This window comes from Gambusia affinis, linkage group LG17 (genome assembly GCF_019740435.1).
Source record: "Gambusia affinis linkage group LG17, SWU_Gaff_1.0, whole genome shotgun sequence".
NCBI classification, from domain to species: domain Eukaryota; kingdom Metazoa; phylum Chordata; class Actinopteri; order Cyprinodontiformes; family Poeciliidae; genus Gambusia; species Gambusia affinis.
The window spans coordinates 1,385,526-1,410,941 of record NC_057884.1 but is presented as its reverse complement, the minus strand read 5'-3'; the positions used below and the strand labels follow the sequence as shown (position 1 = coordinate 1,410,941).

Sequence of the window (25,416 nt, the reverse complement as noted above, 5' to 3'; positions counted from 1 at the left end):
GAGGTTAAAGACTTTCTTTATTGTGTCTGCAAAGTGAAAGACTGTCTAATTTTTAAACTATTCCAGCGGAAACTGCAGACAAGTAACGGTAAACACAGGAGACTGAATGAATCAAACTGGCCGCTGGAAGAAACCACGTTATGTATTATGGAACCTGTAGTTTATCAAGCATTTTAATGCATCTGAGATTGTTACAAGAGAACTACAAACCCCAGCGTCAGCTGCGAGATAGAGCGTGACATACGCGTGGACTAACACTATGGCGTTGCACAGCCGTGTTTGACAGGCAGGCTAGGATCTCAAAAACATCCCCGTACCGACGCGTCTGCGCCCACTAACCTTCTGCCAGCAACGGCGGGACGACAACTAAAGATGAGCTCCAGAATTAAGTAAGAGTACTTTGCCGCAGTTTTTCTGGAGGTTGTTAACAAGCTGCTGTTGTTAGCTTTGTTCTCACAGTCCCTGAGAACGAAAGAATATGGAAGGCCCTGACTTGTTGCGACACTAGTTGAAGTACTGGTGCCTCTCCCTCCACTTATCTGACCAGAGAATAACATTGCATTATTAAGGCTTTTAGACTGTGAGGTTAACCATCATCCATAGAAGCTGCTAGTTAGTTGGTGTTTTTAGTAAACAAGCAGAAAAACAAATAAGTGGCGCCGAACGTCATTATGAAAGATGCAGTTGTTATGGTAACTATGGGACATTATTACTGAACAGTGTGTGTTTCAGGCATGACGTGCTGAAAAAAGTTAATGATGAAATGTGGAAATATGACTTGTCAAACATGCTTTTCTATGGGTTTCAATTGTGTTAATTATATGTGATTCATATCGTCTGCTTAGTCAGGTTCTTTAGTTGTTTTTTTTTCCCTCTTTCGAGTCATTTACCAAAATTGACTATTTAGAGAAAATAACTAAAGTTTTGATAAGTAAAATGCAAGAGTGAACACTGCGACAGACTGGCGACCTGTCCAGGGTGTACCCCGCCTCTCGCCCGGGACGCAGCTGGAGATAGGCACCAGCAACCCTCCCGACCCCGTTAGGGACGAAGGGTGTTCAGAAAATGGATGGATGGAAGAGTGAACATAAATATTACCAAACAGTTGAATAAGTTAGGCCACCTACCTTCACCTGCTATTGGGTAAAGTTGTTCAGTTGACTTTTAAAATATGAGTCAGTCACATGGCAGTAACTCAGTGCACTGAGGAATTTAGACATGGTGAAAACAAAGCAAACATTAGTGATGTATTGCAATGGCATTGTAAGGTCCAATATATAACTGTTTTCTTCTTTTATCTTTTTCTCATTGTTCTTACACCCATTCAGGGTGCATAAATGTTCATTCCGATAAAGCTCCTCCTTAGAGCTGCAGTCCCCAGTTGAGCACTCCTTCCCCGATCCTCTACAACACAGCTCCTTCAGGCTAGCAGCAGCATCAATTAACAAACACCTAGAATTGCTCATCTGTTAAGTTTATCGGGTGAACTACTTCTCAGTGTAACACTCCTAAGAATGATTGTAAACACCATGTAATGTAGTGACATTGTTGTGATGATATGAAGGCAAAGTGTCAGAAAGAGCTGTGCAGTGAAAAAAAATTAATTTAGGGGGTTATCACATTAACAAAAGAATATCATGTTGTCAAGAAAATCCGAGATCATCCCTCTTCCCCATGCTGGATTTTAGTTTAACAGTAACAATAAATAAAGTTATCTTCAAAATGAATCACTCAAGTGACATCTAGACCCAACAGTAGAATTAAATGTCAACAATTTGGTTGTGTGTGTTGTTTTGGTCTCCTACAAACTTTGCTGTAATTCTACTTTTTTTCTATCTAATCATAAGAAATCATAGTCAAGACAGAGAGAGTCATGAAACAGGAAAAAAAGGTTTCCTGGAAAAAGCAACCTTTTTTTTAACTAAAAAATTTCATGTTTCAAACAAAAACGTGATACAATCATGTTGGATAAACAAGAAATTCAACAACTTCACGTTTATGAAATTTAATCATGTTGTGATAACATGATTCATTATAGTCAGACTGATCCTGTGCCGAAGCTGAGTGAGATCACGGGATATCACACGAGTTCACGCGAAACAATTGTTTTTGTCTCAACTTGAATAACGTATTCAAGTTGAGATAATGTGATTCAATTTAGTCAGATTCATTTCCCTCCGAAGAGGGTCTAGCGAGATCAGGGGATCACGAGAGATTATGGAAGATCACGAGACATAACTGTTTTGCGCCTGGGAATACTTCAAAGCGGTTTTAGTTACACTTTAAACTATAGATATTTGTTTTTCTCTGCAGGGCACTATTTGCATTTAAGAACTGCACTGTAATAGTGCCAAAAAATTCTTTGACTTTTTAAAAAAAATTTCTTTGAGTTAATGTAATTAAATCATGGAAAGGATTTTCACATGATTAAATAGCTTTCTTTCAGCATGAAGCATGTTTGTTGAGCTAACTTAATTTTCATAAGTTGGATCAACTTAATAAGTAGTGTGAAGGTATCACTGTAACATAAGTTGGTTTCTCCAGCGTACTGTGTTGGCGCAGGGGGTTAGCACACTGCACGTTTGGAGGCCTTAGTCCTGGATGCGGATGTTGCTGGTTCGACTCCCGGTCCTTGTACCTTTGCCATGTCCTCACCCTGTCTGCCTACTGTCTCAAAAAATACGAGCCACTAGTGCCGCAAAAACTCTTCGAAGAAAAAAAAAAAAGTTGGTTTCGACTAAATTGCCATTAATCTTTTTCAAGTAAATTAATTGGTCCAAAGCATTGGAAATTAGTTGGGCTGGCTCTTTTAAATTACATTGGGTAAATGAGTTGACTCAACCTTAAATTAAATTGAGCCAACATATTTGCTTTAAATTGGAATAACCATAATAAATTAAGATTAGCCAACACTTAATAGAATAGCCATAATAACATAAGTTGAGCCAACTCATGTTATTTAAATTAGAATAACCATAATATATTAAGTGCAGCCAACACGTTTGATTTAGAATCACCTATAAAATAACCATAACATAAGTTGAGCCATTGGAATAACCTTAATACATTAAGTTGACCTAACACATTTGCTTTAAATAGGAGTAACAGAATTACATGGTGCTGAAATAAAGCAAAGTAATCAGGTGGAAAACCTTTCCATGATTTTTTTATGTTCATCCAAAGAGTTATTTTTTTCAGTGTGCTAAGAAGTAGCAGTTTAGAGGAGATGATTTACACTTTGTAAATTTATTCATCATATTGGGTAGAATTTCAATTTATTTTGTTTACCAATCTGTTATTTGTTGTTTAGTTACTCCTTTCTCATTCTTCTTCTTTATTTGTCTCATTCTGTTACAAGTTTATTCTGCATGGAGGCACATAAAATAAATTTTTTTGTTTTGACTTAATTAAATATAAAGAATAAAAAACATCCAATAGACCAATGCAATGACATCAGAATGTCTGTTTGCGGTCATACAGCAAGTTCTCTAAGTTGTTATAGGGGAAACAGACTGTCTGTTTCTGACCGAGCTGTGCAATAATAATTTAATTAATTTGGTAAGGACAATGCACATTAGTTGACATTTTTATAAATGTGCCAGAATTAGCCAAAAGGCTAGTTTTCACCTATTGCCCCTGGACAATGAGTAATGTCTGGCTAAAAATAGACAAAGGTTATGCAAACAAGATTAAAATGATTTATCTGCACAGATTTTGTCAATGAATACAATAAATACAATCAATATAAACTACTGCTGCTCTGATCAGGTTTATTGCTGTTGATATCGATCACCCATTAAGGCCAATCGCTCTCAGTCACCAATACCGATCACATGGATTGGCTGTTCATATTACTCTTTAGGTATAAATGCTACTACGAGATCTGGCAAAATGGAACCATAACATCAAATAATTTAGAGAGAAAACATGCGAAATACTTGCAGGCAAAGTGCAGCAAGTATTCAAAAGACAACTGAAAAACTTGCAGTTAGTAATGCAATATTTAACACTAAGGCTCAACAGCCTAAATTATACATAAAGTCAAATTAATTTCACAACACTGTTTATACCAAGTAGTGTCAAATAAAAACGTAAACATTCATTCAATTGTTGAACAGTGTGTGAGGTTTCAGGCCTGACGTGCTGAAAAAAAGTTAATGATGAAATGTGAAAATATGACTTGTCAAACATGCTTTTCAACAGCAAGAGCAAAACTCACCCAGGTGAAAAAGAAATATACTAAGCATATTAAATTTTAGCGTACATAAACACACTTGAAGCTAAATTGATTATCAGTTTACTTGAAGTGTGTTATTTTGGAACAACAAATTTTGTACTTAGTGTATTTTAGGTAATTAAATTGTAGAAAATCAATTTAAAGTGTACCAAGTGTACTATGATGTGCTTTTTTGGAACAACTAAAGTTATACTTTGTATACTTTAAGTATGCATCATTTTATGTAATATAAATGTGCTTGATTACTATATCTTAAGTGTACCATTTTTGTGATTGAATTACATCAAAAATATATTTAGAATGTATTTTAAGTATATAAGGATTACATATTTTATATATTAGTAGTGTGATCACAGTATGCTCCAATTACACTTTAATTTCATTATAGTTACTATTGAAGTACACTTTTCAGTTACATATCAATGTCTTATTATTCTTCTTTGCCATAGTACATTACATGCTTCATACACACTACAGTACTGCAAACATATCAGGCTACCAGTACACAGAAGAATCAATTACAAAACATTTCCAGCTGAAAAAACTTACATTGTGTATTTAAAATATTCACATTTTTCAAGAGTACATTGCCAATATACTGTCACAGAATTGCACAAATTTTCAATATATTAAAAGTTTACAGACAACATACACAACAATTAGCACAATAAAAAAGGTAGACTACAATGGAAATGTAAAAAATATTTCACCAAGGACAGAGTATTGTTTTAATCAGATGTCACAGTATTCCAGTATTACTCCAGACAAACTGACATTTGTCCTTCCTAAGAACAGTGAGGATGAATGACAGAACATTCCCATTCACTGCACCACTGCACTTTACAGAAACTTACAAAAAAAAGAAAACTAGAACATTAAACAGAGAAAGCTCTTGTATTTTAAAGAGTACAGAAAAACAGCAAAGATTAAAGTGTGACTTACAATTTTAGGATGTTGTGGACTCGCTATATATGTGACATTATCAGAACTACTACAATGAATGAAATGTGTGAAAGAGAAATGGTAGAATAACAAGGGAAATATATTCTGTCAAACTATTTTTAATACTTTTCCATATTTTGACATATGTTAAGCATTTAACGTATGTATGTACAGTACAGACCAAAAGTTTGGACACAGCTGCTAAGGTGTGTCCAAACTTTTGCTCTGTCTGTCTGTCTGTCTGTCTGTCTGTCTGTCTGTCTGTCTGTCTGTCTGTCTGTCTGTCTGTCTGTCTGTCTGTCTGTCTGTCTGTCTGTCTGTCTGTCTGTCTGTCTGTCTGTCTGTCTGTCTGCGTGCATGCATATGTATACATATATATATATATATATATATATGTATGTATGTATGTATGTATGTATGTATGTATGTATGCATGTATGCATGTATGTATGTAATAAAAGTTATATACCCTGGGTTTAAGTTTGGCTTGTAATAGCTTGTAATATAATTTCTCACCTTTTGTTCCAGGGAAAGCCCAGAGTCAACCTTTGAAGTGTATCTGGAGGTAGCTAAGCCAGGGCAGCATATCTCTGGTAAGTTCGTGGACTTTAATCTAGCCATTGTATCATCAGACATCCATGAAAATCTTTTTTTATGGCCCTATCAGGTCAACCATCATTACACTATTAATGTCAGAACATGTGGTGAAGAAAGGGGGGCATTTTCACCCTCATGTCCTCATTAAGCTCAGTCTTGCAAAGATGTAAGGCTGAATGAACAACCTTTCACTTTTCAACAACATTGATATGTCTAGACCAGGGGTGGTCAATCCTGGTCCTGGAGGGCCAGTGTTCTGCAACTCTTAGATGTCTCCCTGGTCCAACACACTTGACTCCAACAGCTGAATCACCTCCTAAGAACAGTCGAGTTTTCCAGAGTCCTGCTAATCACCTCATTATTTGACTCAGGTGTGTTGAAGTAGAGATGCATCTAAAAATTGCAGGAGACCGGCCCTCTAGGCCTGGAGCTGCCCACCCCTGGTCTAGACAGTTGATCATTGTCCTAGTTTTGTGTTTTGTTTTTATTGTCAGATATATTAGATTATTGGATGACCCTGTACTGTGCTCTCAATGCATGTTGAAGTAGATGTAAGAATCAGACATGTTCATCTGTCACAGATCTTCTCATCACTTTCTCACTTTCCTAAAGTCTAAACAGATTGCTAAGAATAAAATTATCTCAATAGTAGTAGAAATTCTATTTTGAAGTATTTATCTGGCCAGCTTTTTGTTGAAATTTGTTAAAATACTGGATGGGACATATTGAATTTAGGTTAACCTAAAAGAAGATATTTTCATCATAAATTGTTGATAATATTGGTATGGCTGATAGACAAAAATATTGCTAAATGAATGGATTTGTTGTAAGAACTGTTGCTGGCCACTTGAGATTGTTTTACTGCAATTTTCCAGAGGAATTAGGCACCCATCATCTGGTTACTGCACTTCAGAGGCGACACAGTAACTGCTGGCGAATGAAGAAGCATTCCAAGAGTAAACAACTGGAAACAGCAGAAACTAATTTAATAGTTATGAAAATGTCACTCTTCCTCTTCTGTATAAGGCAGATTTTAACTACTGTGTGTGACTGATTTCCTGGATTCTGAGGAGAACTTGTCAGCTATATTTCTAAGAAGTCCTTCCTGTTGCTCATTTCCTGTGTACTACCTCATCAGTTCTTGACCATGCTGTTTTTATATTTTGAATCTTGCAAACAGCTTCGTTTTTATTTACCACAATTTAGATGTTTCTGAATTTGAATTGTGGAACTTGACATCAAATGGTAGCTTGATGTGGACATCAAATGATAGCCTAACTTTAATTTGTTGACTTCTTTCTGTCCATTTTAAACAGGACCGGAGGTGCAAAGGCAGTTTCCCGCTGACTACCCTGATCAGGTTTAAACACAGTGTACCATGTTTCTTTCTCTGACGTTTAGATTTTGCAAATAGTTAAAAGTAATTTACACACTGCTGCTCTTTTGCGTGGGATTTTGTTTTCAGCTGCTTTCAGTATATAAAACCCAATTAGATTTATTTTATTTTTCTGTCTATATGTCTGCCTGTTGACCTTAAAATTTCCTCTTTGCAACACCACTTTTTGGATGTCTATCTCTTTAAATATGTTCACTTATATACAGTCTGTCATGTATATTGTGCATCAATTTCTTTTTGTTTCACAGGAAACTCTTCTTACTGTGCCAAAGTTCTGCTTCCCCTTCAGCATGGACAGGTACATACACTTAAATACAGACGTTATTGGGATTCAACAATCCAAACATGCATTTTGACTATCAATTCCAAAGCAAAATGTGTATATTACTATGCTTCATAGAAATATTTATTCATAAAGCAGATTTCATTGAATTATTGACATGTTGCATTCAATTCTCCTGGACAAGTATGTAGTGACCACATTGTGTCATTGACCACTTGCATTCATGTCAAAGGTTTTCAGTCATTCTCCAGTTTTTTGCAAGGTGTTTCCTCATTTTCAACACTGTTTTTTCCCCATTTATACTCTCTGGATCTGTCAGCCACAACCACGGGATTCTCTTTGTGCCTCACAAGGCCCAAAAGTGACAAAAGGCCCCAAATACAATACATTTTATTCCTTTATATTAACCTATGAGTTGGTCTAAGAGTGTTTCTCTCTCTCCTCAGAGTCTAAGGTACCTTGCAGTTTGATCTTTCATATATCTGAGTTCAGTCTGGATGTTCTAATTCTTTATTTTATGTAACATCTGCCCCCTGCAGCCTAACAATCAACCAGGTTGGCCAGAACTTCACATTTGTGTTGACTGACATTGAGAGTAAACAGAGATTTGGTTTCTGTCGTCTCTCTTCGGGAGCTCACACCTGCTATTGCATTCTCAGGTGGGTCTGATTGTTTCAGGATCTGAAGCACATATTGCTTTCACAATCCTGTGAAAACAATGTAAACATGGCCCTTGAAATAATAAAGTCATTGTGTTAGTCATTAAAAAAGGTTAATAATTCTGGTGGTCATTTTTTTCAAAAACAGAAACTGATTTGATTGGAGCTTAAAGCTGTGTTTTTCTTGATGGCAGTATTCTTCAACATTGTTAATTTATTTTTTTGTTGTTTATTTTAATATCTGAAAATCTGAGCTTTATTCCACCAATTAAAGGGATAAAGTTGACAGAAAAAAATATGATCAGTGTAACAATGTAAAATGATATAAAGCAATTATTGTCTCTGTGAATGAGCAGCTTACACATTTCTTAAACTTCAAGTAAAGCCGTATTGGACTTGCATGTTTATTACAAGCTTTTTTGTGTATAAAGAGTCCTGCAGGACAGTTACAAGTCTTAATTTCTTTTGTTGGATACATACAGCAGTTTATTTTGGAGATGAAAATTATAGAGTATGTCTATGATGCTAAGACACGGAGCCCCTAGGGGACATTGCTTCACAAAACTTTTGCATTCCCTCGCAATACTTTTGCATTGACTTGCATTAGGTTTTGCGTTCTCTCGCAATAATGTACTGAACAGTTTATGCGGCATATACCGTAAGCCTTTCTATATGGTATACTTTCTGCTATAATATAAGGTTTTCTTAAGGCTTTTCCGTGTATGTTAATATCTCGCTTTTTATCTTTTTCTTAAGGATAGAAATGCAACACAAACCTATGATATAAACAGAAACTTTAGAGTAAGTAGGAAAGGAAGAAAAAATACATTCAAACTATTTGGACTATTTCTGAGTTATTATTGCAGGGTAATAAGTCATCTGACAGTTTTGATTGTGTCTCTTTTGTGTTGGTGGGAATGGTTTAAAGAGCCATTTTTGTGTGCAACCTTACACAGACATAAACATGCAGTAAATAAATTCAACCATAAATTTTCATTACTCAATGTTAAAAATAATTTATGGCATGTGCTATTTTGGCCATGCTAATCAACCTAATTTCTAGAAAAGCTTTCAAATAAGCTTTCATTATTTTTTAAATCCTTTAAAAAATAGTGATGAATCCATAAATTTACAACCAATGATTAATTTTGAATTGAAATGATGCCTTACTAAAGGTATATTAAAAATGTATCTTCTCTCAGCTACCTGCCGTGGTTTGAAGTTTTCTACAAGCTGCTGAATATCCTTGCTGACTGCACTGTCAAAGGCCAGGTGACTCATTCCACTCTCGCATGTTAGGTTTGGTTCTTGTTTGTCTCCAAATTCTCAGTGGGTGTTTGAGTTTACATAGATCTCCCTGATACTCGCTGATTTTCACATGTAGTGATGGAATATGTTAACATATATTTATCTATCTGTCTTCATATCAACTGTGGGCTTAATTTTTCTGTGTCCACACTCTGCAGCTTGTCTTTTGAAATTAGTCATTATTCCAGTGGAAATTTTTTTATTGCTGCTGTATGGGTTGATATTGGTGTAATATTACAGGAAAGCCAGTGGCAAGAGCTCCTGGTGTCACTACATACACTCCCCATACCTGAGGCTGGAGTCCCTGTTCACCTTGGTGTGGTAAGCTCCAATTCTTCACAATACACTCATTTGAAATCAGTTGAAAAGTTATGGCTGTTGCACATTTGCATTTCTGTTAATAAATTCATAGCACTTATAATATTTTACTGTCACAGAAGTGTTTTGTGTGTATAAAATCTAGTCCCAAGTTATTCAGAATTCAATTAGATATTTTATTTTGACTACTATGTTGCCTGGGTCTGGAAGTAACTAATGATTTTGAGTGGCCCAGGCAGGGTCTTGGCTTCATAGATAATATGTGGTGAGCTAAAGATTAACAGAGATGCTTGCCTCATTTTCAAATATCTTGGTAAAAATTATTTTTAATTTAAATCTGGCACGTGGTAGGAATATTTTAGAGCTTAACTGTATCCTCAGTAATTATTTAAGCAAATGCAAATCTTTTGTTTATACCTCTCTCTCACTCTATTTCACTGTTTTTTTTTATCCAGCATTCCTTTTTCACTGTGCCTGACATAAGGGAACTCCCAAGCATACCGGAAAATGTGAGTGTTGAATTCCCTACCCTGAGAGTCCATAGCCTCATTATTCATATTGTCTTTACACAGTTTGAACATTAGCTTCCTGATTAGGTTAGAAAGCGTAATGAGTTTCTAAGTTCTGGGACTTCAAATGCTGACAGTTTAAAAATGGATTTGAGTTGATATTAATATAGAGTGGCATGCTGGACCAGTTAACACTGTCACTCTGCAGCAAGGAGGTCTGGTTTGAATCCTGGTCTGGGGTCTTTCTGCATGGATTGTTCACCTGTCTAGGTGGACCCTGCATCTTGCTTAATGACCAGTAGAGATTAGTCCCACCTATTATTTGGATGGATAATGGATATTCTATCTAGATGATAATGTAATAGATACCTACACTGAAATACATTTGGATGGAATTTCTGTCATTTATTAAAATCTAAGCAGGCCTCTTTAAACCAACTATGTCCTGTTGGTTTGGTAATTCAGACAGCTGAGGGTACCTACTGCTCAGAATAATATATTAGCAAGCATCGATATATAAATATCGTAGTTAGACCTCTAATAGTGTTCTTTTCTCTTTTGAGAAGTTTTAAATGCATCAAAACCTATAAAATTCATGTCAAATTATTTGTGTCATATGGAGATTTTGCCACAACTAACTGTCCTGACTATGTATCTCTTCATGTTTTACCTCTACAGAGAAACCTAACAGAGTACTTTGTAGCAGTAGATGTCAATAACATGCTTCATTTGTATGCTAGTATGCTTTATGAACGTCGAATCCTCATCTGCTGTAGCAAACTGAGCACTGTAAGTAGTACTTCCTGTTTCCTCCTCTTTTTTTGTCCTGCTCATCATGTCAGAAGTTAGTTGTCAGTATTGACCTTTTTGTTATTGTGTAGTTGTTTTCTTTCATTTAGTATAAAACATGCATTATTTGTTAAGAGTTTGATTTACTTGGTGCTAAATAAAGCCAGCTTAGTTAGTGTGAGGGTTGTGGTTTAGCACAACTCCACCTAAATGTTTTTTATTTTTAGAGCTATGATTGTTTGGAGGAGCACTATGTTGTCATGGTTATTTATTTTTCATTTTTTTCCACTTTACGTTACCGACACAGATTGTATTTTTGAATAGTGTGTGAGCTTTTCATACAAGTATTTGTAAGGTGTCATCTCTAGATATTGAATTACTGCAGCAATTGCAATGCTCGTTTATTGTTCTTATGGTGCATTATTGTGATCTTCAGCACACACCTTTTCAGCTCTTTTCGGTTTCATGTCCCCAAAGCAATCATTTTAACAGCTGCAAGCTTTTTAAATTGATAAAGCTCAGAAATTGACTGAACAGCAAGCAGTTAAGAGACACACGGAGTCGTTTAATTAACAGATTGGTACAGTTGTAGGCTAAGAGACTACAACTGTACCTTTTGAAGTTCTCCTTCAAAAGCTGAGGAGCATGAAAAACTGTGCTAAAGCCCCATATATACAAATCACTACAATTCATAATATCTGTAATAATTACAACCTAAATGAATAATATTGTTGTCTAAATAGCTATTGATATGAATTGAACTTATTGGAAGGGTAATTAGTGACATCTAGTGGCAAGATTTCATTTAGTAATATAATGGATGAAAGCAGGTGTTTTCTACATTCTTGGCTGTTTCATATCTCATATGCAACTGACAAACATGTATTGTATTTTTAAACCATGCATAAGTATAAAAATGAGTTGTCACATGTGTTTTTGATCTTTGTCTCCAGTTGACAGCTTGTGTACATGGGTCTGCGGCCATGTTGTATCCTATGTACTGGCAACATGTTTACATTCCTGTGCTTCCTCAACATCTGTTAGACTACTGCTGGTGAGTTTGAAACTTTAAAATTTGTAAGAAAACAGCCCTAAATTTGACCAAGGACAATGTGTATTAGTGAAACTGTGATACTGTAGTTTAATGTAGAAATTCTGGTGTCATGTAGAGGAAGCATGAGTGCCTTATGTACAGAGGTTTTTAGTCCTTAATACACCCATTTATGGTTTGGTTCTCAGCCTGTTGACCTTTACTGCATGTCTTCCCCCTTCTCTTTGTGCCCTTTCTCTGTCTTCATACTAGTAAGGGCCACTAGGGCAGCAAAAACATTTGAAAATAAACAACTAAATGCATACTTATGGTCTTAAATTTGAAAGTACTATGATAAATTCAGATCTGGTTGAAATATTCAGTTCTGTTTACCGTCACACAGAACTAAAAAGTGACAAAACTACTAGAAGTGAAAAATATGCTGGGTGCTTTGGTGGCGCACAAGTAAAGTACAATCCCTGTAAGGAGGCCTTAGTCCTTGACATGGTCGTCATAGTTACAAGTCCCAGCCTGATGACCTTTCATGCATGTTTTCCCCCTCTCTCATTACCCATTTTCCTGTCTTATAACTCTCAAATAAAGGCCACTATTGCAAATAAAACCTTTCAAACAAAAAAATATATATACTCTATTCTTTTTCATAGCATTGATATGACAAAGGAGGCATTACTATGTGGAAGACCTCCTGTATTTTAGTACTCAGAAGGTTAAATGGCATTATGATGTTTGTCAGGACTACTCTAAAACTTGATTTTGTAAATAGTCGTCATTCAACCCACTCCTTCTTCTCCCCGCTTTGATCAGAAGCCCATTGGTGACTGGACTTGTGGACAGAAAGTTAGGCTGTCTAGCGATTGGTGGATCACTAGGTCTCTGAGAGCTTGCTTCCTGCCATTTGGATATCTGCTAGCTTGCAAAAAAAGTTGTAATACTTTCAATCGTAACTAATTAGCCATACTTCTAAAAAGAAAGTAAGCAAAACATTATTGGTAGATGTAGCTGTCATCTGGATTAGCCAACCGTACCAGGTCTCCTGGATTACAAGGTGTGAAAATGACCATAGCTGTCCCTACTGTCAGCCATTAATGGTTGGTATAATAACAGTCAAGCTTTGGTCAAGTCATGCATCAGGCATTCCCCATAGCAAAACACTTAATCATTGGAAACAGACGGAGAAAAGACGTTTAGACTGTAATTGTTTCAGTCTTCTGCATTTGATGACGACACAGTGAGCGTATTGAAGTGCTGTTTGTGTTGTGACATAAACCATAGCAGTGATGAAAAAAATCTGACTCTTAATTGAGAGATCTCCAGCACATAGGAATCATTTTCTAGAGTGGAAAGGTAGAAAGTTCTATACAGTCATATTGAAATATTTAGAATATACAGCCCCGTGAGTCCCGTTTGTCAGATTACAAGTACCTTTTGAAAAAGAAAACAACTTAAGCCGGTATTAAAGATAATTTTTACTAAGCTCACATTTCTGTTTTTAGATGTAAACTGAATATTCTAATTTAAAATCTCATATTTTCATTACCTCTAAGTAGAAAATCATCATAAGTAAAAGACATAAAGCCTTACAAACATGCATCTGTATGTTATTAATGTACATGATGTGTTTTGCTTAGTGACATAGTTCCTAAAAAGACTTTATCACTTCATGATATTCTAATTTGTTGAATAAATCTATAGAGCTACTAAACTGCCTGGGAATTGATAAGGTTTATTTAATGTAATGGTGTCAGGTGTTGTCATACCTTAAATAAACAAGTTTTTTCTGTTTTTTCCCTCAGTGCCCCAATGCCTTTCCTCATCGGAGTACATTCCAGCCTGATGGAGGTAGTGGTCTATGAATTTATTGCCCACTTGAACTGGATCATAAAAAGCAATCTGAGTCTCTGCATTATATTTAGCTCGGCTTGTGTTAGCTTTGAGATGATTTAAATTGTTTCATAAATAAAATATATCATGTCACTGTGCCATTTGCTTCTGTTGTTTTTGTAGAAAGTTCAAGGGATGGCTCTGGATGATGTGGTCCTCTTGAATGTGGACACTAACACCCTAGAAACCCCCTATGATGACCTTCAAAGCCTTCCCAATGATGTGGTAAGAAACTCCTGGCTGTTTAGAGATCAGAAAGGCATAACCAAAAAATCACCATTGCTAGATAAAATGCTCATTATTCTGTGGAAAGCCATCATAAAGTTTGTATTAATGAGTGTGACTTTTTAATATGTAGGTTTCATCCTTAAAAAGCCGTTTGAAGAAACTTTCGACTACAACAGGAGATGGTGTGGCTCGAGCCTTTCTCAAGAGTCAGGTGTCTCTGTTTGGAAGCTACAGGAATGCTCTGCAGTTCGAAGCGGTCAGTCTGGAATGGATTTGACTTAATAGAAAATGCTTCCAGACAAAACGTGTTGTTTATCTTTGAGCACTCTTTATAAGGTCCAGATTTGTACTCAGAACCAGTTTCATTCCTCAAATTATTACATAAACCAGAAGCCTTCAGAATCACATTTTTTGGTAGTTGGAGTTGCTATTTTCTCTGTATCTAGAGATCAAGTTTTTCATGTGCTATGTTTAAATATAGTTCATCAACAACTTCACGCCTAATTGTTTCTTACAGAGACAAACAATTACGCATGACCCAAACAAGCAGTGTGATCCAAATTCTATATTCTGATGCTTTTAGGGGGAACCAATAACATTCAACGAGGAGACTTTTATCAACCATCGCTCCAGTGCCATGAGACAGTTCCTTCAGAATGCCATTCAACTTCAACTCTTTAAACAAGTATACATACAGCACCCACTGGTGCTCCTGTCAAATCTCACCTTTAACATCAATTGTGTTCAATGGGTTTGGAATCTATGAGCGCATGCAAAATTTGGATCTTCTTTTTCCAAACTTTGTTCTTTTTCCAAACTTTGTTCTTCTAATATAGTTCATTGATGGTCGTTTGGACCTGTTAAATGCAGGAGAGGGTTTCAATGACATTTTTGAAGACGAGATCAACATGGGGGAGTATGCCGGTGAGCCACCTACATGTTCTACAAAACTGTGTGTGTTTAAAGTGTAAAACAGACATTTAAAACGGTGAAAATGACTTTAGACTGGCAGTTATATTCTAAACTTGACTTTGCGTAATGTTCCCCCTACCATAATGCCACCATTATATAAGGGGGAACGAGGTCACAGAAGTTATGTAAGGTTACTTTTCAAGTCAGTTCAAGTTAAATTCAGTTTAGTTAAGTAAGGTTAATATACCGTACAAGAAATGTCACCTCAAGGCACTTTTCAAAAAAAAAATATATATTTTTTTTTGGAAAGTGCGTTGACTGGATACATAATTAAATCCAGTCAAATAAATAGCTTTAAATTGAATTACATGTCTGAATTAACTACAAAATTGTTGGTGGTGTGGCAGGAGGTCATCCCTCATAGATGGCACCTCTGCCATCTATGGGAGTGTTGTTGTACGGGTGTTTGAACCATGTATCTGAGTGGTGTGCTCCCATCAGACAGCCTATGGCTCTAGATTAGAGGTTATGTAATCATGCAGACTCCTGCATGGTGAAAGGCGGTTTTGTTGCTGGTGGTTGTGCCATGCTGCTGAGAGGACCAGGCTAAGGGCCTGGCCTGTATGAGAGTGCATGTCGGCAGTGCTGCGTCAGGGCTTTTATTTCTGTATATTTTTCCCTGTACCTCTTTGCCTAGAGGCTGCTGCATCATTGAGAACATAACTCTATGCAAGCGTAGCGTTATCTTCTATCATTCAGATGCATATAGGTTGGAAGTAACTGGCTAAATTATAATAGTACTCAGGACAGTCACACTAATAATTACACTAATAACTCACAATCACCCTAGAGAGTTCAGCAAAGTCAATAGCTTTGCTGAAATCCATCTTCCTGAGAAAGCATGGGGTAAAAGTAAATTGTTAATTACAGTTGTCTGTAACAACCAACATGGGGTGGAGGGAGACAAATCAGACACAGAAACATTGTTTCAGGAGTTCTTTCTATATAAGAACAAATAAACAAGGTTAAAGGCTAGTGAAGCTCTTTCTGTCTTTTTATATAGGAGAGGCACAGAACTAAAGAAATATGGTTCTTATTTTTTGTATTGTTGGTCATGTTATACTGACATAAATCTCATTGATTCCTTCCCACAGGCAGTGACAGGACCTACCACCAATGGCTGCTTACCGTGAAGGTGAGCTGATTTGTCATACATCCATTAGTTATATTGATGTAGTTTTCCATCTAATTCCAAGTTACTTGGTGAAATCCCTTAGATAACTGGCTGCAGTTGACTGTTATGAACACACACTTTAATTGTATCTGCTGATTTTAATGTGCATTACACCCCAAAAATTCCTCGTATTTTATTCCATGGTAAGGGAATGTTCTGCTAAAGAAGCAGCCCAGAAAAGTTTAATAACGGTTTATTTTTACTACTTTTTATTGACCCAAGCTCAGGCTGCAGTGCTGTATGAAAGAAGAATTCAATTGTGGACGTTATAATTTTGTTGAATATAGTTATGTAGAGTCACAGATGTTGGACTAAGTGGAAATTACGACTGTAATTATGGTTCTATGAATCCTGGATGACAGCCAAAGGTGGTGCTTTAAGCACTGAATTTTTTTTAAATTCTTTATTCACAAGTTGAGTATTTTATGCCAACAAAGTCACCTGTGGTATCAGTGAATCGATATGATCACGTGCCCCCAAACATAGTCCCATAATCTTCTCATGAAAACACAATGATGACTGCCAGTCATCCAGGTCATCCAGGACTGATATAATGATAGTTACAGTCATAAATGTAGTTGTATTTCCTTCCTACTGACAGCGGTTTAGGCATCTCTGTTGAATGATGAATACCAACAGAGTCCTGGGGAATCGCAAGAGAAAAAAAGAAAATGGTGCCCACCTCATAGAGAGAGAGAAAGCTGCTGCAACAAGCTCTCTTCAACTCAGTCAGTCAATCCATCAATTAATTTTATTTTCTAAGGCATCCTTCATACTAAAAGCAGATCAAAGTGCTGTAGAGATTTATACAAAATAAAATCACAAAATAAAAACAAACGTTAACCTCCCCTTTCTCACATGGAAAAACACATAACTGTATGGAAAATGTATAAACTGAGCTGAAATGATCCAGTTCAGGAAATGAAGTTAAAAAGATGGGTCTTGAGCCTGCTTTAAAAAAAAATAAAAAAAATATTGTCCCATGGTTTCCCTGAGAAAACTTGCTAAGACTGGTGGTCGGTTCGCCAAGGTGGTCCATCGGCGGTCCGTCGTGTTTTTGTATTAAATGACACAAAAACAAGCAGGCAGGAAATGTAAAAATATTACTGGGTAATTATATGTTACAGGGAAATATTGCCAGTGAAACCCTATTTAAAGCGGAAAGCATGACAGCCGCCAGGCTTACAATACACTGGGGGAAACCCTGAACACCATTGAAACCAGTAACCACATTCACTGTGTAGACTCTCACAAAGGTATCAGGGGAGATTCCAAAAAGCAGCACAGATAGCTCCCAAAGAGATTTCATTGAATGCTGCCTCAGAGGTACTAAAGCCTGTCAACCAGCCTACAAGCCTGAAGTAGGTTGTAGCCTGCAGGCTGAGGTTCTTGGAGGCAGCTAAGAACCAAAACCTGGCAATGCACAAGGTCCTCATTTTTGGTTTTACACCAGCTGTAGAAAACCTGGGATTGCACATAGTATGACCTACATGCCCTCCATACTCTGTTATACACTGAATTTTAGGACATGCTTTGGTTCATAGAATAGCTTCTTTTGACTTTACTAATTTCTTCCTTGTTTCTGGAACCTCTGCTGTATTTAGGATACTTGTTGGGTTCCAATAATATGTATGGGTGCAGTTTTTATTCACTACATTATATTGATGGATTATTTATCCATTAATTAATCTCTTAAAGGCTGGAGGCATTTAGAGATTTTACATCCTTGCTCATGCAGTAATGTTTCATTTCTGAGACTTTATGTATTAACGGTGTGACTACTACCTCTAACTCTTCAATGTTTTGAAACAGAAAGGGGGTGGAGCTATCTTCCAAACAGTGAAGACCAAGGCAAATCCAGCCATGAAGACTGTGTACAAGTTTGTAAGTATTCTTCCTCATTCAAAACTATTCATTTAATTCATTATATTTGTGTCATTTGGAAACAGTTTGAAGGAACACACGTTCTGTAGAATAGTTAATTCTGCTGCAGCCAACATTATGATGACAAGTCACAAAATGGTTTCCTCCTCCTGAGACTCAACTTTTATGTTGCTTATAAACTGCAAGGGCAGTGAAGATCCAATTGTGTTTGTTTAACAGGCAAAGGACCATGCTAAAATGCGCATCAAAGAAGTCAAAAGCCGATTGAAGCAGAAGGTATGTAACTCTGTAGGTATTTACCCAAAGAGTTCTAAAAATTGTATGATCCAATCTCAATAGCCAGATCAGGATCTTTTTCAAGACCAAAATGTTTCAATCAGGTTAACAATGTTCCTCGTATGTTTACAGAGTAAGTTACCCTATGCTTTTTATTCCTTTTTCATTTTTACTGCTCCAGTGTTGTACCATAAGTATTATAATAGAGGAATAATGTTTGTTTGAGAATAACTGTAAATTTCTACTATATTTGGTGGAATTTTGAGGAGCGGTTTGTAATTACATTGGGTTCATACAAAGTTTGCATGGTCATTTGCTGAACAAACAGAACAAAAAATCATGCTACTTTAGTAAGAGAACAAAAAGAAAATAAAACATGATGCTTTACTAGGGCTGCAAAGTTTTTTTCTTTGAAACACACTGAAAAACACTAAACATACTTTCCCTACCCGAGGGGCATTTCAGTTCTCCTTCATGTGATTCCCATTTTCAGGAGCAGGGCGAGAACGGCTTCACCACCCCTAGGACAGCAGTCAATGATGATGACAGCACAGCAGAATTTGCTTTCTCCGCTGCTGCTGTCATGAAGGAGGAACCTGAGCGAACATGGGATGGACACAGGCCAGTCACTGTGCACTTTGGACAGGTGAGTTAAAGTGAACATGGGCTGAACTGGAAGAAGGACAGTATAGTCCTGAAAAGTGCATAATGAAGTTTGATTATACTTAGTATAATTGAACTTTCTAATAGTGTATTAATATATATTGTAAATTATATTTTTAGGGGGAAAATATTATAAATAGAAGATAAAAGCACTTTTAAAGCCTTTTGAGGTACAAATCCATTCAATGAATTATATTGGAAAGCCTATTTATTTTAGGAACTTCATTACTATAGATGAATTCTGCACAGATGGATGTTTGAAAGCCTTTATTTCTGTTAATTATAATCAACTTTCATTTACAGTGAAAACATGATATTTAAAACTAGATCGTTACATCACACCATTAAAAATAGTATTTTTAAAAACCAAAATGAGAGTTTAATGAAAAGTGTGCTGTTGTTTTCAAAAGGTACTTTTAATCTGACAAACAAGACTCATCAGGATATGTATTCTAATTTACTGAATATTACTGTTTAGATATGTAGGAGGAGGTGTGCTTGAGATGACTGCAGATTTATGGAAATAAACTAATGTTGACGTTTTATATGAGCTGAGACCAGCTGAGTTGATGAGTGTTGCCCTTTTCCCTTGTCAGCTGTTCTGGATCCTCTTGGTCCTCATGCAGACCAGTGAAAGACCTGGTTTACAATCCTGTAATAAGTTCTGTATCAAGACAATTTAGACCCCTTTTATCCACCTTAGGCATTGTTTGGGACATTCTGTGAGAAACAAAATTGATAAAACTGTGTCAGATTGATATAACCTTTGGATATGTCTGCCATAGTGATGACTCATCTTATTTGATCTAAAATAGGGGCAATTAGAATCCAAAAAATATTTGTTTTTGTTCTTCCAGTTACTAAATTATTTTTCTGGTAATTATGCTAATTTGAACAAGTGCATTTTATTTACATGAATAACATTGACTATGAAGCAGTTAGTTCATAATTTTATAAGGAATTGTGAACGTTTTTCCTGTTTTGCTACTTCTCTACATTCACAATATTTCCCCCATCAGCTTGCAATGGCTTTAGGGTCTTATTCTGGGCATTTTGTTTGTTTTTCTTTTGACTTGTCTTGCAGATAGGATGACTTTTTGTGTTCAACTACAAGCTCTGCATTCACTGAACTGAACTTCAGCCATTTTTCTATGGTCAAATTGTTCACTGTTTTTGGAGAACTGGAATTTATGCATATTGATGTGAGTGTCCATCCTTTGCTTTGTCATTACTACAGGCCCGACCACCAACACTATTAAAGAGACCAAGCAGCAACATGAGTCTGGAAAGCAGCTGTGACCAGTAAGCATATATTTAATTATATGCACTAAAGTCAAAAAATAAAATGCATGTATGGTGAAAGGCTTAATATCTGCACTAAATGCCTGGACTACTAAAATGTTCTGATCAACTTGGCAGAAATAATGAAATACGCCAGTGGTCAAAATTGACCTGTTTTCTCAGTATTGTCTCTGATCGGTGGTTGGCTCTCTGATGCATTTTTAAAGGTCAGAAAGATATGGTTTGATACCCAAGCTGAAATAATGTTTATTCAGTTTCTGTTGGATTCAACACTTCTCTTACCAAAGAATCTGCGTCACATATTTACATTTCATGCATTCTACAAAAAAAGTCATGATCTCTTTAAAATCGGAGTGTAAATCTCTATCAACTGAAAAACCCTGATGGGTGCATCTGTAGTGATTCTCCTCTCAATCAAGTAGTCATGTTATATACAGTACAAGATGTTTTCAACACTACATGTATTTGGTCTTTTTTTATGAACAGTTCTTTTATTTTTTTTTATTTTTTTCCCCACCAGGGGGTTCTTTTTGTGGGCTCTAGTGTCCCTTTTTTCACAGTGGGCTGACAGGAAAGGGGGAAGGAGAGGGGGGAAGACATGCGGCAAATGTCGTCGGGTCCGGGAATCGAACCCGCGACGGCCGCGTCAAGGACTGAAGGCCTCCAAACGTGGGGCGCGCTAACCTCTACGCCACCGGAGCATGCCCCATGAACAGTTCTTTTAATCATGTACTTGGTACATTATACAAATGTTTTATTAGATTCAATATGAAATAGGAACCCCTTCAGAGCTGGTTGGCTTTAGGTTCTAGGTTGAAAAGAAATAGGTTTCTAGTTTTCTTTCATAGTAGTAAAAAGTATAGTATCAAATATAAAATATTTTTTATAGTAGTAAAAAGTAGTAGTTTTCTTTTATAGTAGTTTCTTTTATAGACCTTTATAGTCTAGTTTCTAGTTTTCTTTTTCAAAGTTTTACTAGTCTATGTAAATAATTTTCATTTATTGCCTTCAGAAGTAGAGAGGTGGGTCTGTAATGTTACTTTTTTTCTTGTACAATTGGTAACTTGGTATTATTTTGTAGATAATGACACTTTAATGCAAAGTTGGCACTTTTAATGAACTTTCAATGCCACTTTTAGAGCAACTTTGCTTTAAAAGTGTCATTTTTTACCGAATGACACTTCATGACAGCAGTCATAGACATTCATAAAGACTCCTTCATGTTCACAACAGGTGTTATGTCATGTTTATGACAGTGTTATGTCAGTCTTATGCACACCCTGTCAGATAGTGTTACCGTACAATTTTTAATATCTGAAATTAAAAGCATTAAGTTGCTTAGTAATGTTGCATTTTTAGGGGAAAAAAATCCCTGTTTAAAAACACTACATGTTTAAAAAATTATCTGACTAAGTCACAGAAAACATTTTCAGATCTAATGTTCAGTGTCTAAAAAAAAAAATAATAGAGGTCCTTCTTCACTTAATTTCCCTTTCTACTTTCTGTCTCTTTTAGACTTACTAGATAATCTGTGTGACACTGTAAATTTTCTTTTTCTGTCTTTGCTCTGTAGTTCTGTCCGTCCTACTCGTCACTATACAGTGTTTCTGTCAGAGGATTCATCTGGGGACGAGCTCCATTATGATGATGAGTCCATCTCTGGCTTTCCTGACAGTTTTCTTTTCTCCACTCCTTTTGACTGGTCACCTCTGTATGCATCTCTTTGATCACCTTAAATAAATCTTTTTCTTCTTCCTTCCTATATTTACCAGTGAAATATGTCTATATTTCTATCGCTAGCATTTTATCCTAAAAACAAAACCTCTTTGCATGTGAAGCTCTTGTGTGTTAATGAGGGAGTCTAAGTCTCAACAATTTTGCCAAAAAGATCCTTATTTTTTCTTGTTCTTAAGGTAACATATGGGCCTTATTCATGACATTCATGTTACCAAAGACTTTAATAACCAAAGGTCCCTGTCTGTCTGCAGGCCACAGCCATATCGCTCCCTGAAGGAGGTGGAGTTGATAGATGATTGTGGTTTGGGGGCAGAAAGCCTCACTGCCCCTCCTAGTCCAGTTACTGAAAAGTTCTCCAATGTCAACCTGCTGGGAGACATTTTTGGATGCCAAGATGAACCCGAGTGTCAAACAATCACCCTGGCTAAGAGTCTGGAGGACCTGAGAACGCCAAAAGACTTTGGAGAATTACAAGCAAAGTTCACCTTCCAGGTCAGCCATCCATTAGGAGTTACAGCATAAACAGCGAAACGCCCTGTAGACTGCATAAAAATTTAGATTATCACAATATAACACTATACAAAGGGAATTAAACAGAATGGAAAGCACTGGGTTTAGAGGATTCCTCAAGGAAACCATGTGTGCTTCATGTGAAATATCCCATTCATTGACAAGGCTAGAACTGTTCTTGATTCTGCTGTGAGCTCTTCTCTCTCTATCCGTTTCCCTGCTTTTAGCAAGATGTGAAATTTTCATGATTGAGTTTTAGTCAAATTATTAGATCTATTTTTAATATGTAAAAAACTTAAACTAAATGCCACAAGTAGTAAACTGAACACATTTGTATGATTCAGGAAACATTTTAGATGTGCAGGCAACAACAATAACAGAAGGTTTATGTTTAATGCAGCTGAGCTCTGTAGTGAAACATGAAGTATCCAGTGCTCTGTTTGTCTGGTTATTCCTGCAGAGACTGGACCTGAGCATCAGCGAAAACTCCCGAACTCTTCCAGGACTCAAGCTCTCCAATCCTTACAACAAGTTGGGCAGTCTAGGCCAGGAGCCGTCTCTCCTGCCTGTCTGTGTGCCTCCTGCCTGTGATAGGCTTCCGTCTGTCCAACTTCCAGTGCAAATGGAATCCTGCTCCCCTCTCTGTGAAAGCTCTGGCATAGCAGTTGACTCTCTAGATCCCTCTGCCATTGGTAACATAACTATTCCTCGACCCCACGGAAGGAAGACACCCGAGCTGGGAACTGTTCTGGTGCCCCCTGCTGTGCAAATGCTTTACAAGAGTTCAGGGAATGGTGAAGGAAGAACTACTCCAGGAAGAGAAGAATTCCGGCAGGCTTTGAGCATGACCTCAGATGAACTCCAGCAGGGGGCCCCAAAACCTGATGAGGACGGTGTCGATCTGATCAGGCTTTTGGACCCCTTGAACAGCTCAGCACAGACTAACCTCCCAGATGCTTTGGATATCAGGGCATCGCCTGCATGCAAGCCAGCTCTAGCACCCAGGCCCTACCCACAGAGTCTGACCCATTTTCCTCCTCACCCTCACACATCTCTAAACCCATTTGCCCAGTCTTTGCAGCACTACTCACCAACTGTCAGTGGAAATCCCTTTACAGCCGTCTATGGTCCTCCTTTAGGTCCATACATCCACGCTCCATCCCAGCCTCAGCCCTTCTCTACATTACCCGGACACCACAGACAGCCGTCCCCCTGCATTTCCACCCTACCCCCCAGCCACGGGCTGGCCCCGTCAGCGGCCTCCCCCTCAGTCAGTACTCTGCCTCGCTCCTCTGGCAGCAGCCATGCCCTCTCCAGCCTGGTGGATTCCGCCTGTGTCTTCAGCACACCTGTAAACACGCTGCCAAAGCCTCTGCAGGCACAAGAAGAACATCAGAACCCTCCGGATCCTTTTGGGGACCTGCTTCATATGGCCACACCTCTTATACCACAAAAGAAGAAGGTAGAGGACCTCAGGAGGAAGTGGGAAACATTTGACTAATTTTGTGCGTCATATGTGAGACACACAATGTTCTTTGTCTAGTTTTTTTTGCTGTTCTAATGTTGCAGTGGAGTGACAAGGCAAAAAAAACCTGACATGCAGACACAACAGGGACTGTTAGCTGTGAGCTTTAAAGGAATAAACCCATTGTGTTAAAAACACTTACTAAACACACTTATGTTCAGAGCTGAGCAGTTTGGTCAAGCACTGAATTCAGATTCATTAAATTCTTAGTAAAGCTGCCATAACATGGCTGGCTCATTAAATCTTCTGGATCCAGAAACAAAAATGTCTTTTGATTTGATTATTTATTATAAGGTTCAAATGCTCTATAATGAGCTTTTCTTTGACTATAGAATATTGTACTACTGCTTTTGTGCTTAGTTCATCTGATGACTTAGTGGTATGGCTTCTACACTACAACTGACAGATGAAGTGGGTTGGCCACCAAGCCGTCGTCCAGACTCCTTCTGTCCTGAGTGTATCTGGTTCCGGCTCTGCATCAGGGCCTGTGGCATAAAATCCCATTTAAAGACAGCTTCGCTTCAAAACCTGTTTGTAGCACATTGCTAATTGCCAACACACTTTTTTTCCCCTCTAGTTCCCTCTAGTGTCACCAGACTTTAATACTATCACATCAACACCCTCCATAGATCTCCAAAGCACACAGTATTTTCTAGCTAACCATCCAGATATCACTATAGTTGAGTAGCTATAAATGGTTGTGCCCCTCCATCCAGCCATTGTTTTGCTTATATTTTTGTTGGTTCTTATATTGTGCTGTTTTCTCTTGGCCTTCATGATGAATCTTCCTTTTATGCTTCTGTACTTGACCTGTGAAAATGTTTCCTCTGTTCTTAAAAACAAAATATTTTAAGCAAACTCACTCAGCTACACTAGACTAATATCCCCAAGATCATTAAAAAAATTTCTGTATAAATAAATACAAATGAGGTTTTTGAAACACTACATTTGCATAGTGTGTTTCCTTCCTACATCTTTTAAGTTTTACTGTTTTTTTTTATTATTATTGTTCAGTTAAATTCTTATTTTTCACCAATATAACTAAAGGAAGAACTAGAGTTCTACCGTCTTCCAGCCAAAAGGAAGAATAACTACTGATATCGACTACAAGTTTTTGATAAAGTACCAAGGGCAGGTTTTTTCTAGTAGAAATTTAGAAAAAAATGGCTCTTTCT

At 37.1% G+C, this 25,416-nt stretch overlaps 1 protein-coding gene across 3 annotated transcripts; it reads left to right on the top strand.

The window, feature by feature from the left end:
- Positions 1 to 235: 235 nt before the first annotated feature.
- On the top strand, positions 236 to 25,186 carry LOC122846746 (DENN domain-containing protein 1A-like). 3 transcript variants are annotated; one of them, XM_044143860.1, is made up of 23 exons: positions 236 to 389; positions 5,708 to 5,772; positions 7,093 to 7,136; positions 7,421 to 7,470; positions 7,995 to 8,114; positions 9,317 to 9,386; positions 9,663 to 9,743; positions 10,196 to 10,249; positions 10,928 to 11,038; positions 11,992 to 12,092; positions 13,883 to 13,928; positions 14,094 to 14,195; positions 14,329 to 14,454; positions 14,782 to 14,883; positions 15,035 to 15,122; positions 16,265 to 16,305; positions 18,157 to 18,228; positions 18,448 to 18,504; positions 18,998 to 19,150; positions 20,405 to 20,469; positions 22,043 to 22,180; positions 22,458 to 22,698; positions 23,177 to 25,186. In XM_044143860.1, the coding sequence occupies exons 1-23, from the start codon at positions 373 to 375 to the stop codon at positions 24,215 to 24,217; spliced, it is 2,985 nt and encodes a 994-aa protein (XP_043999795.1). In that variant the 5' UTR covers positions 236 to 372; the 3' UTR covers positions 24,218 to 25,186. The 3 variants fall into 3 exon arrangements, with proteins under 3 accessions (XP_043999795.1, XP_043999797.1, XP_043999796.1); XM_044143862.1 differs by lacking the exon at positions 22,043 to 22,180; XM_044143861.1 differs by lacking the exon at positions 22,043 to 22,180 and having other exon boundaries at positions 10,181 to 10,249.
- Positions 25,187 to 25,416: the final 230 nt, after the last annotated feature.

Coding starts and splice junctions, on each gene's coding strand:
- LOC122846746 (XM_044143860.1), top strand. Junction 9,387..9,662: donor ACTGCACTGTCAAAGGCCAG/GTGACTCATTCC, acceptor GTAATATTACAG/GAAAGCCAGTGGCAAGAGCT. Junction 14,455..14,781: donor ATGCTCTGCAGTTCGAAGCG/GTCAGTCTGGAA, acceptor TGATGCTTTTAG/GGGGAACCAATAACATTCAA.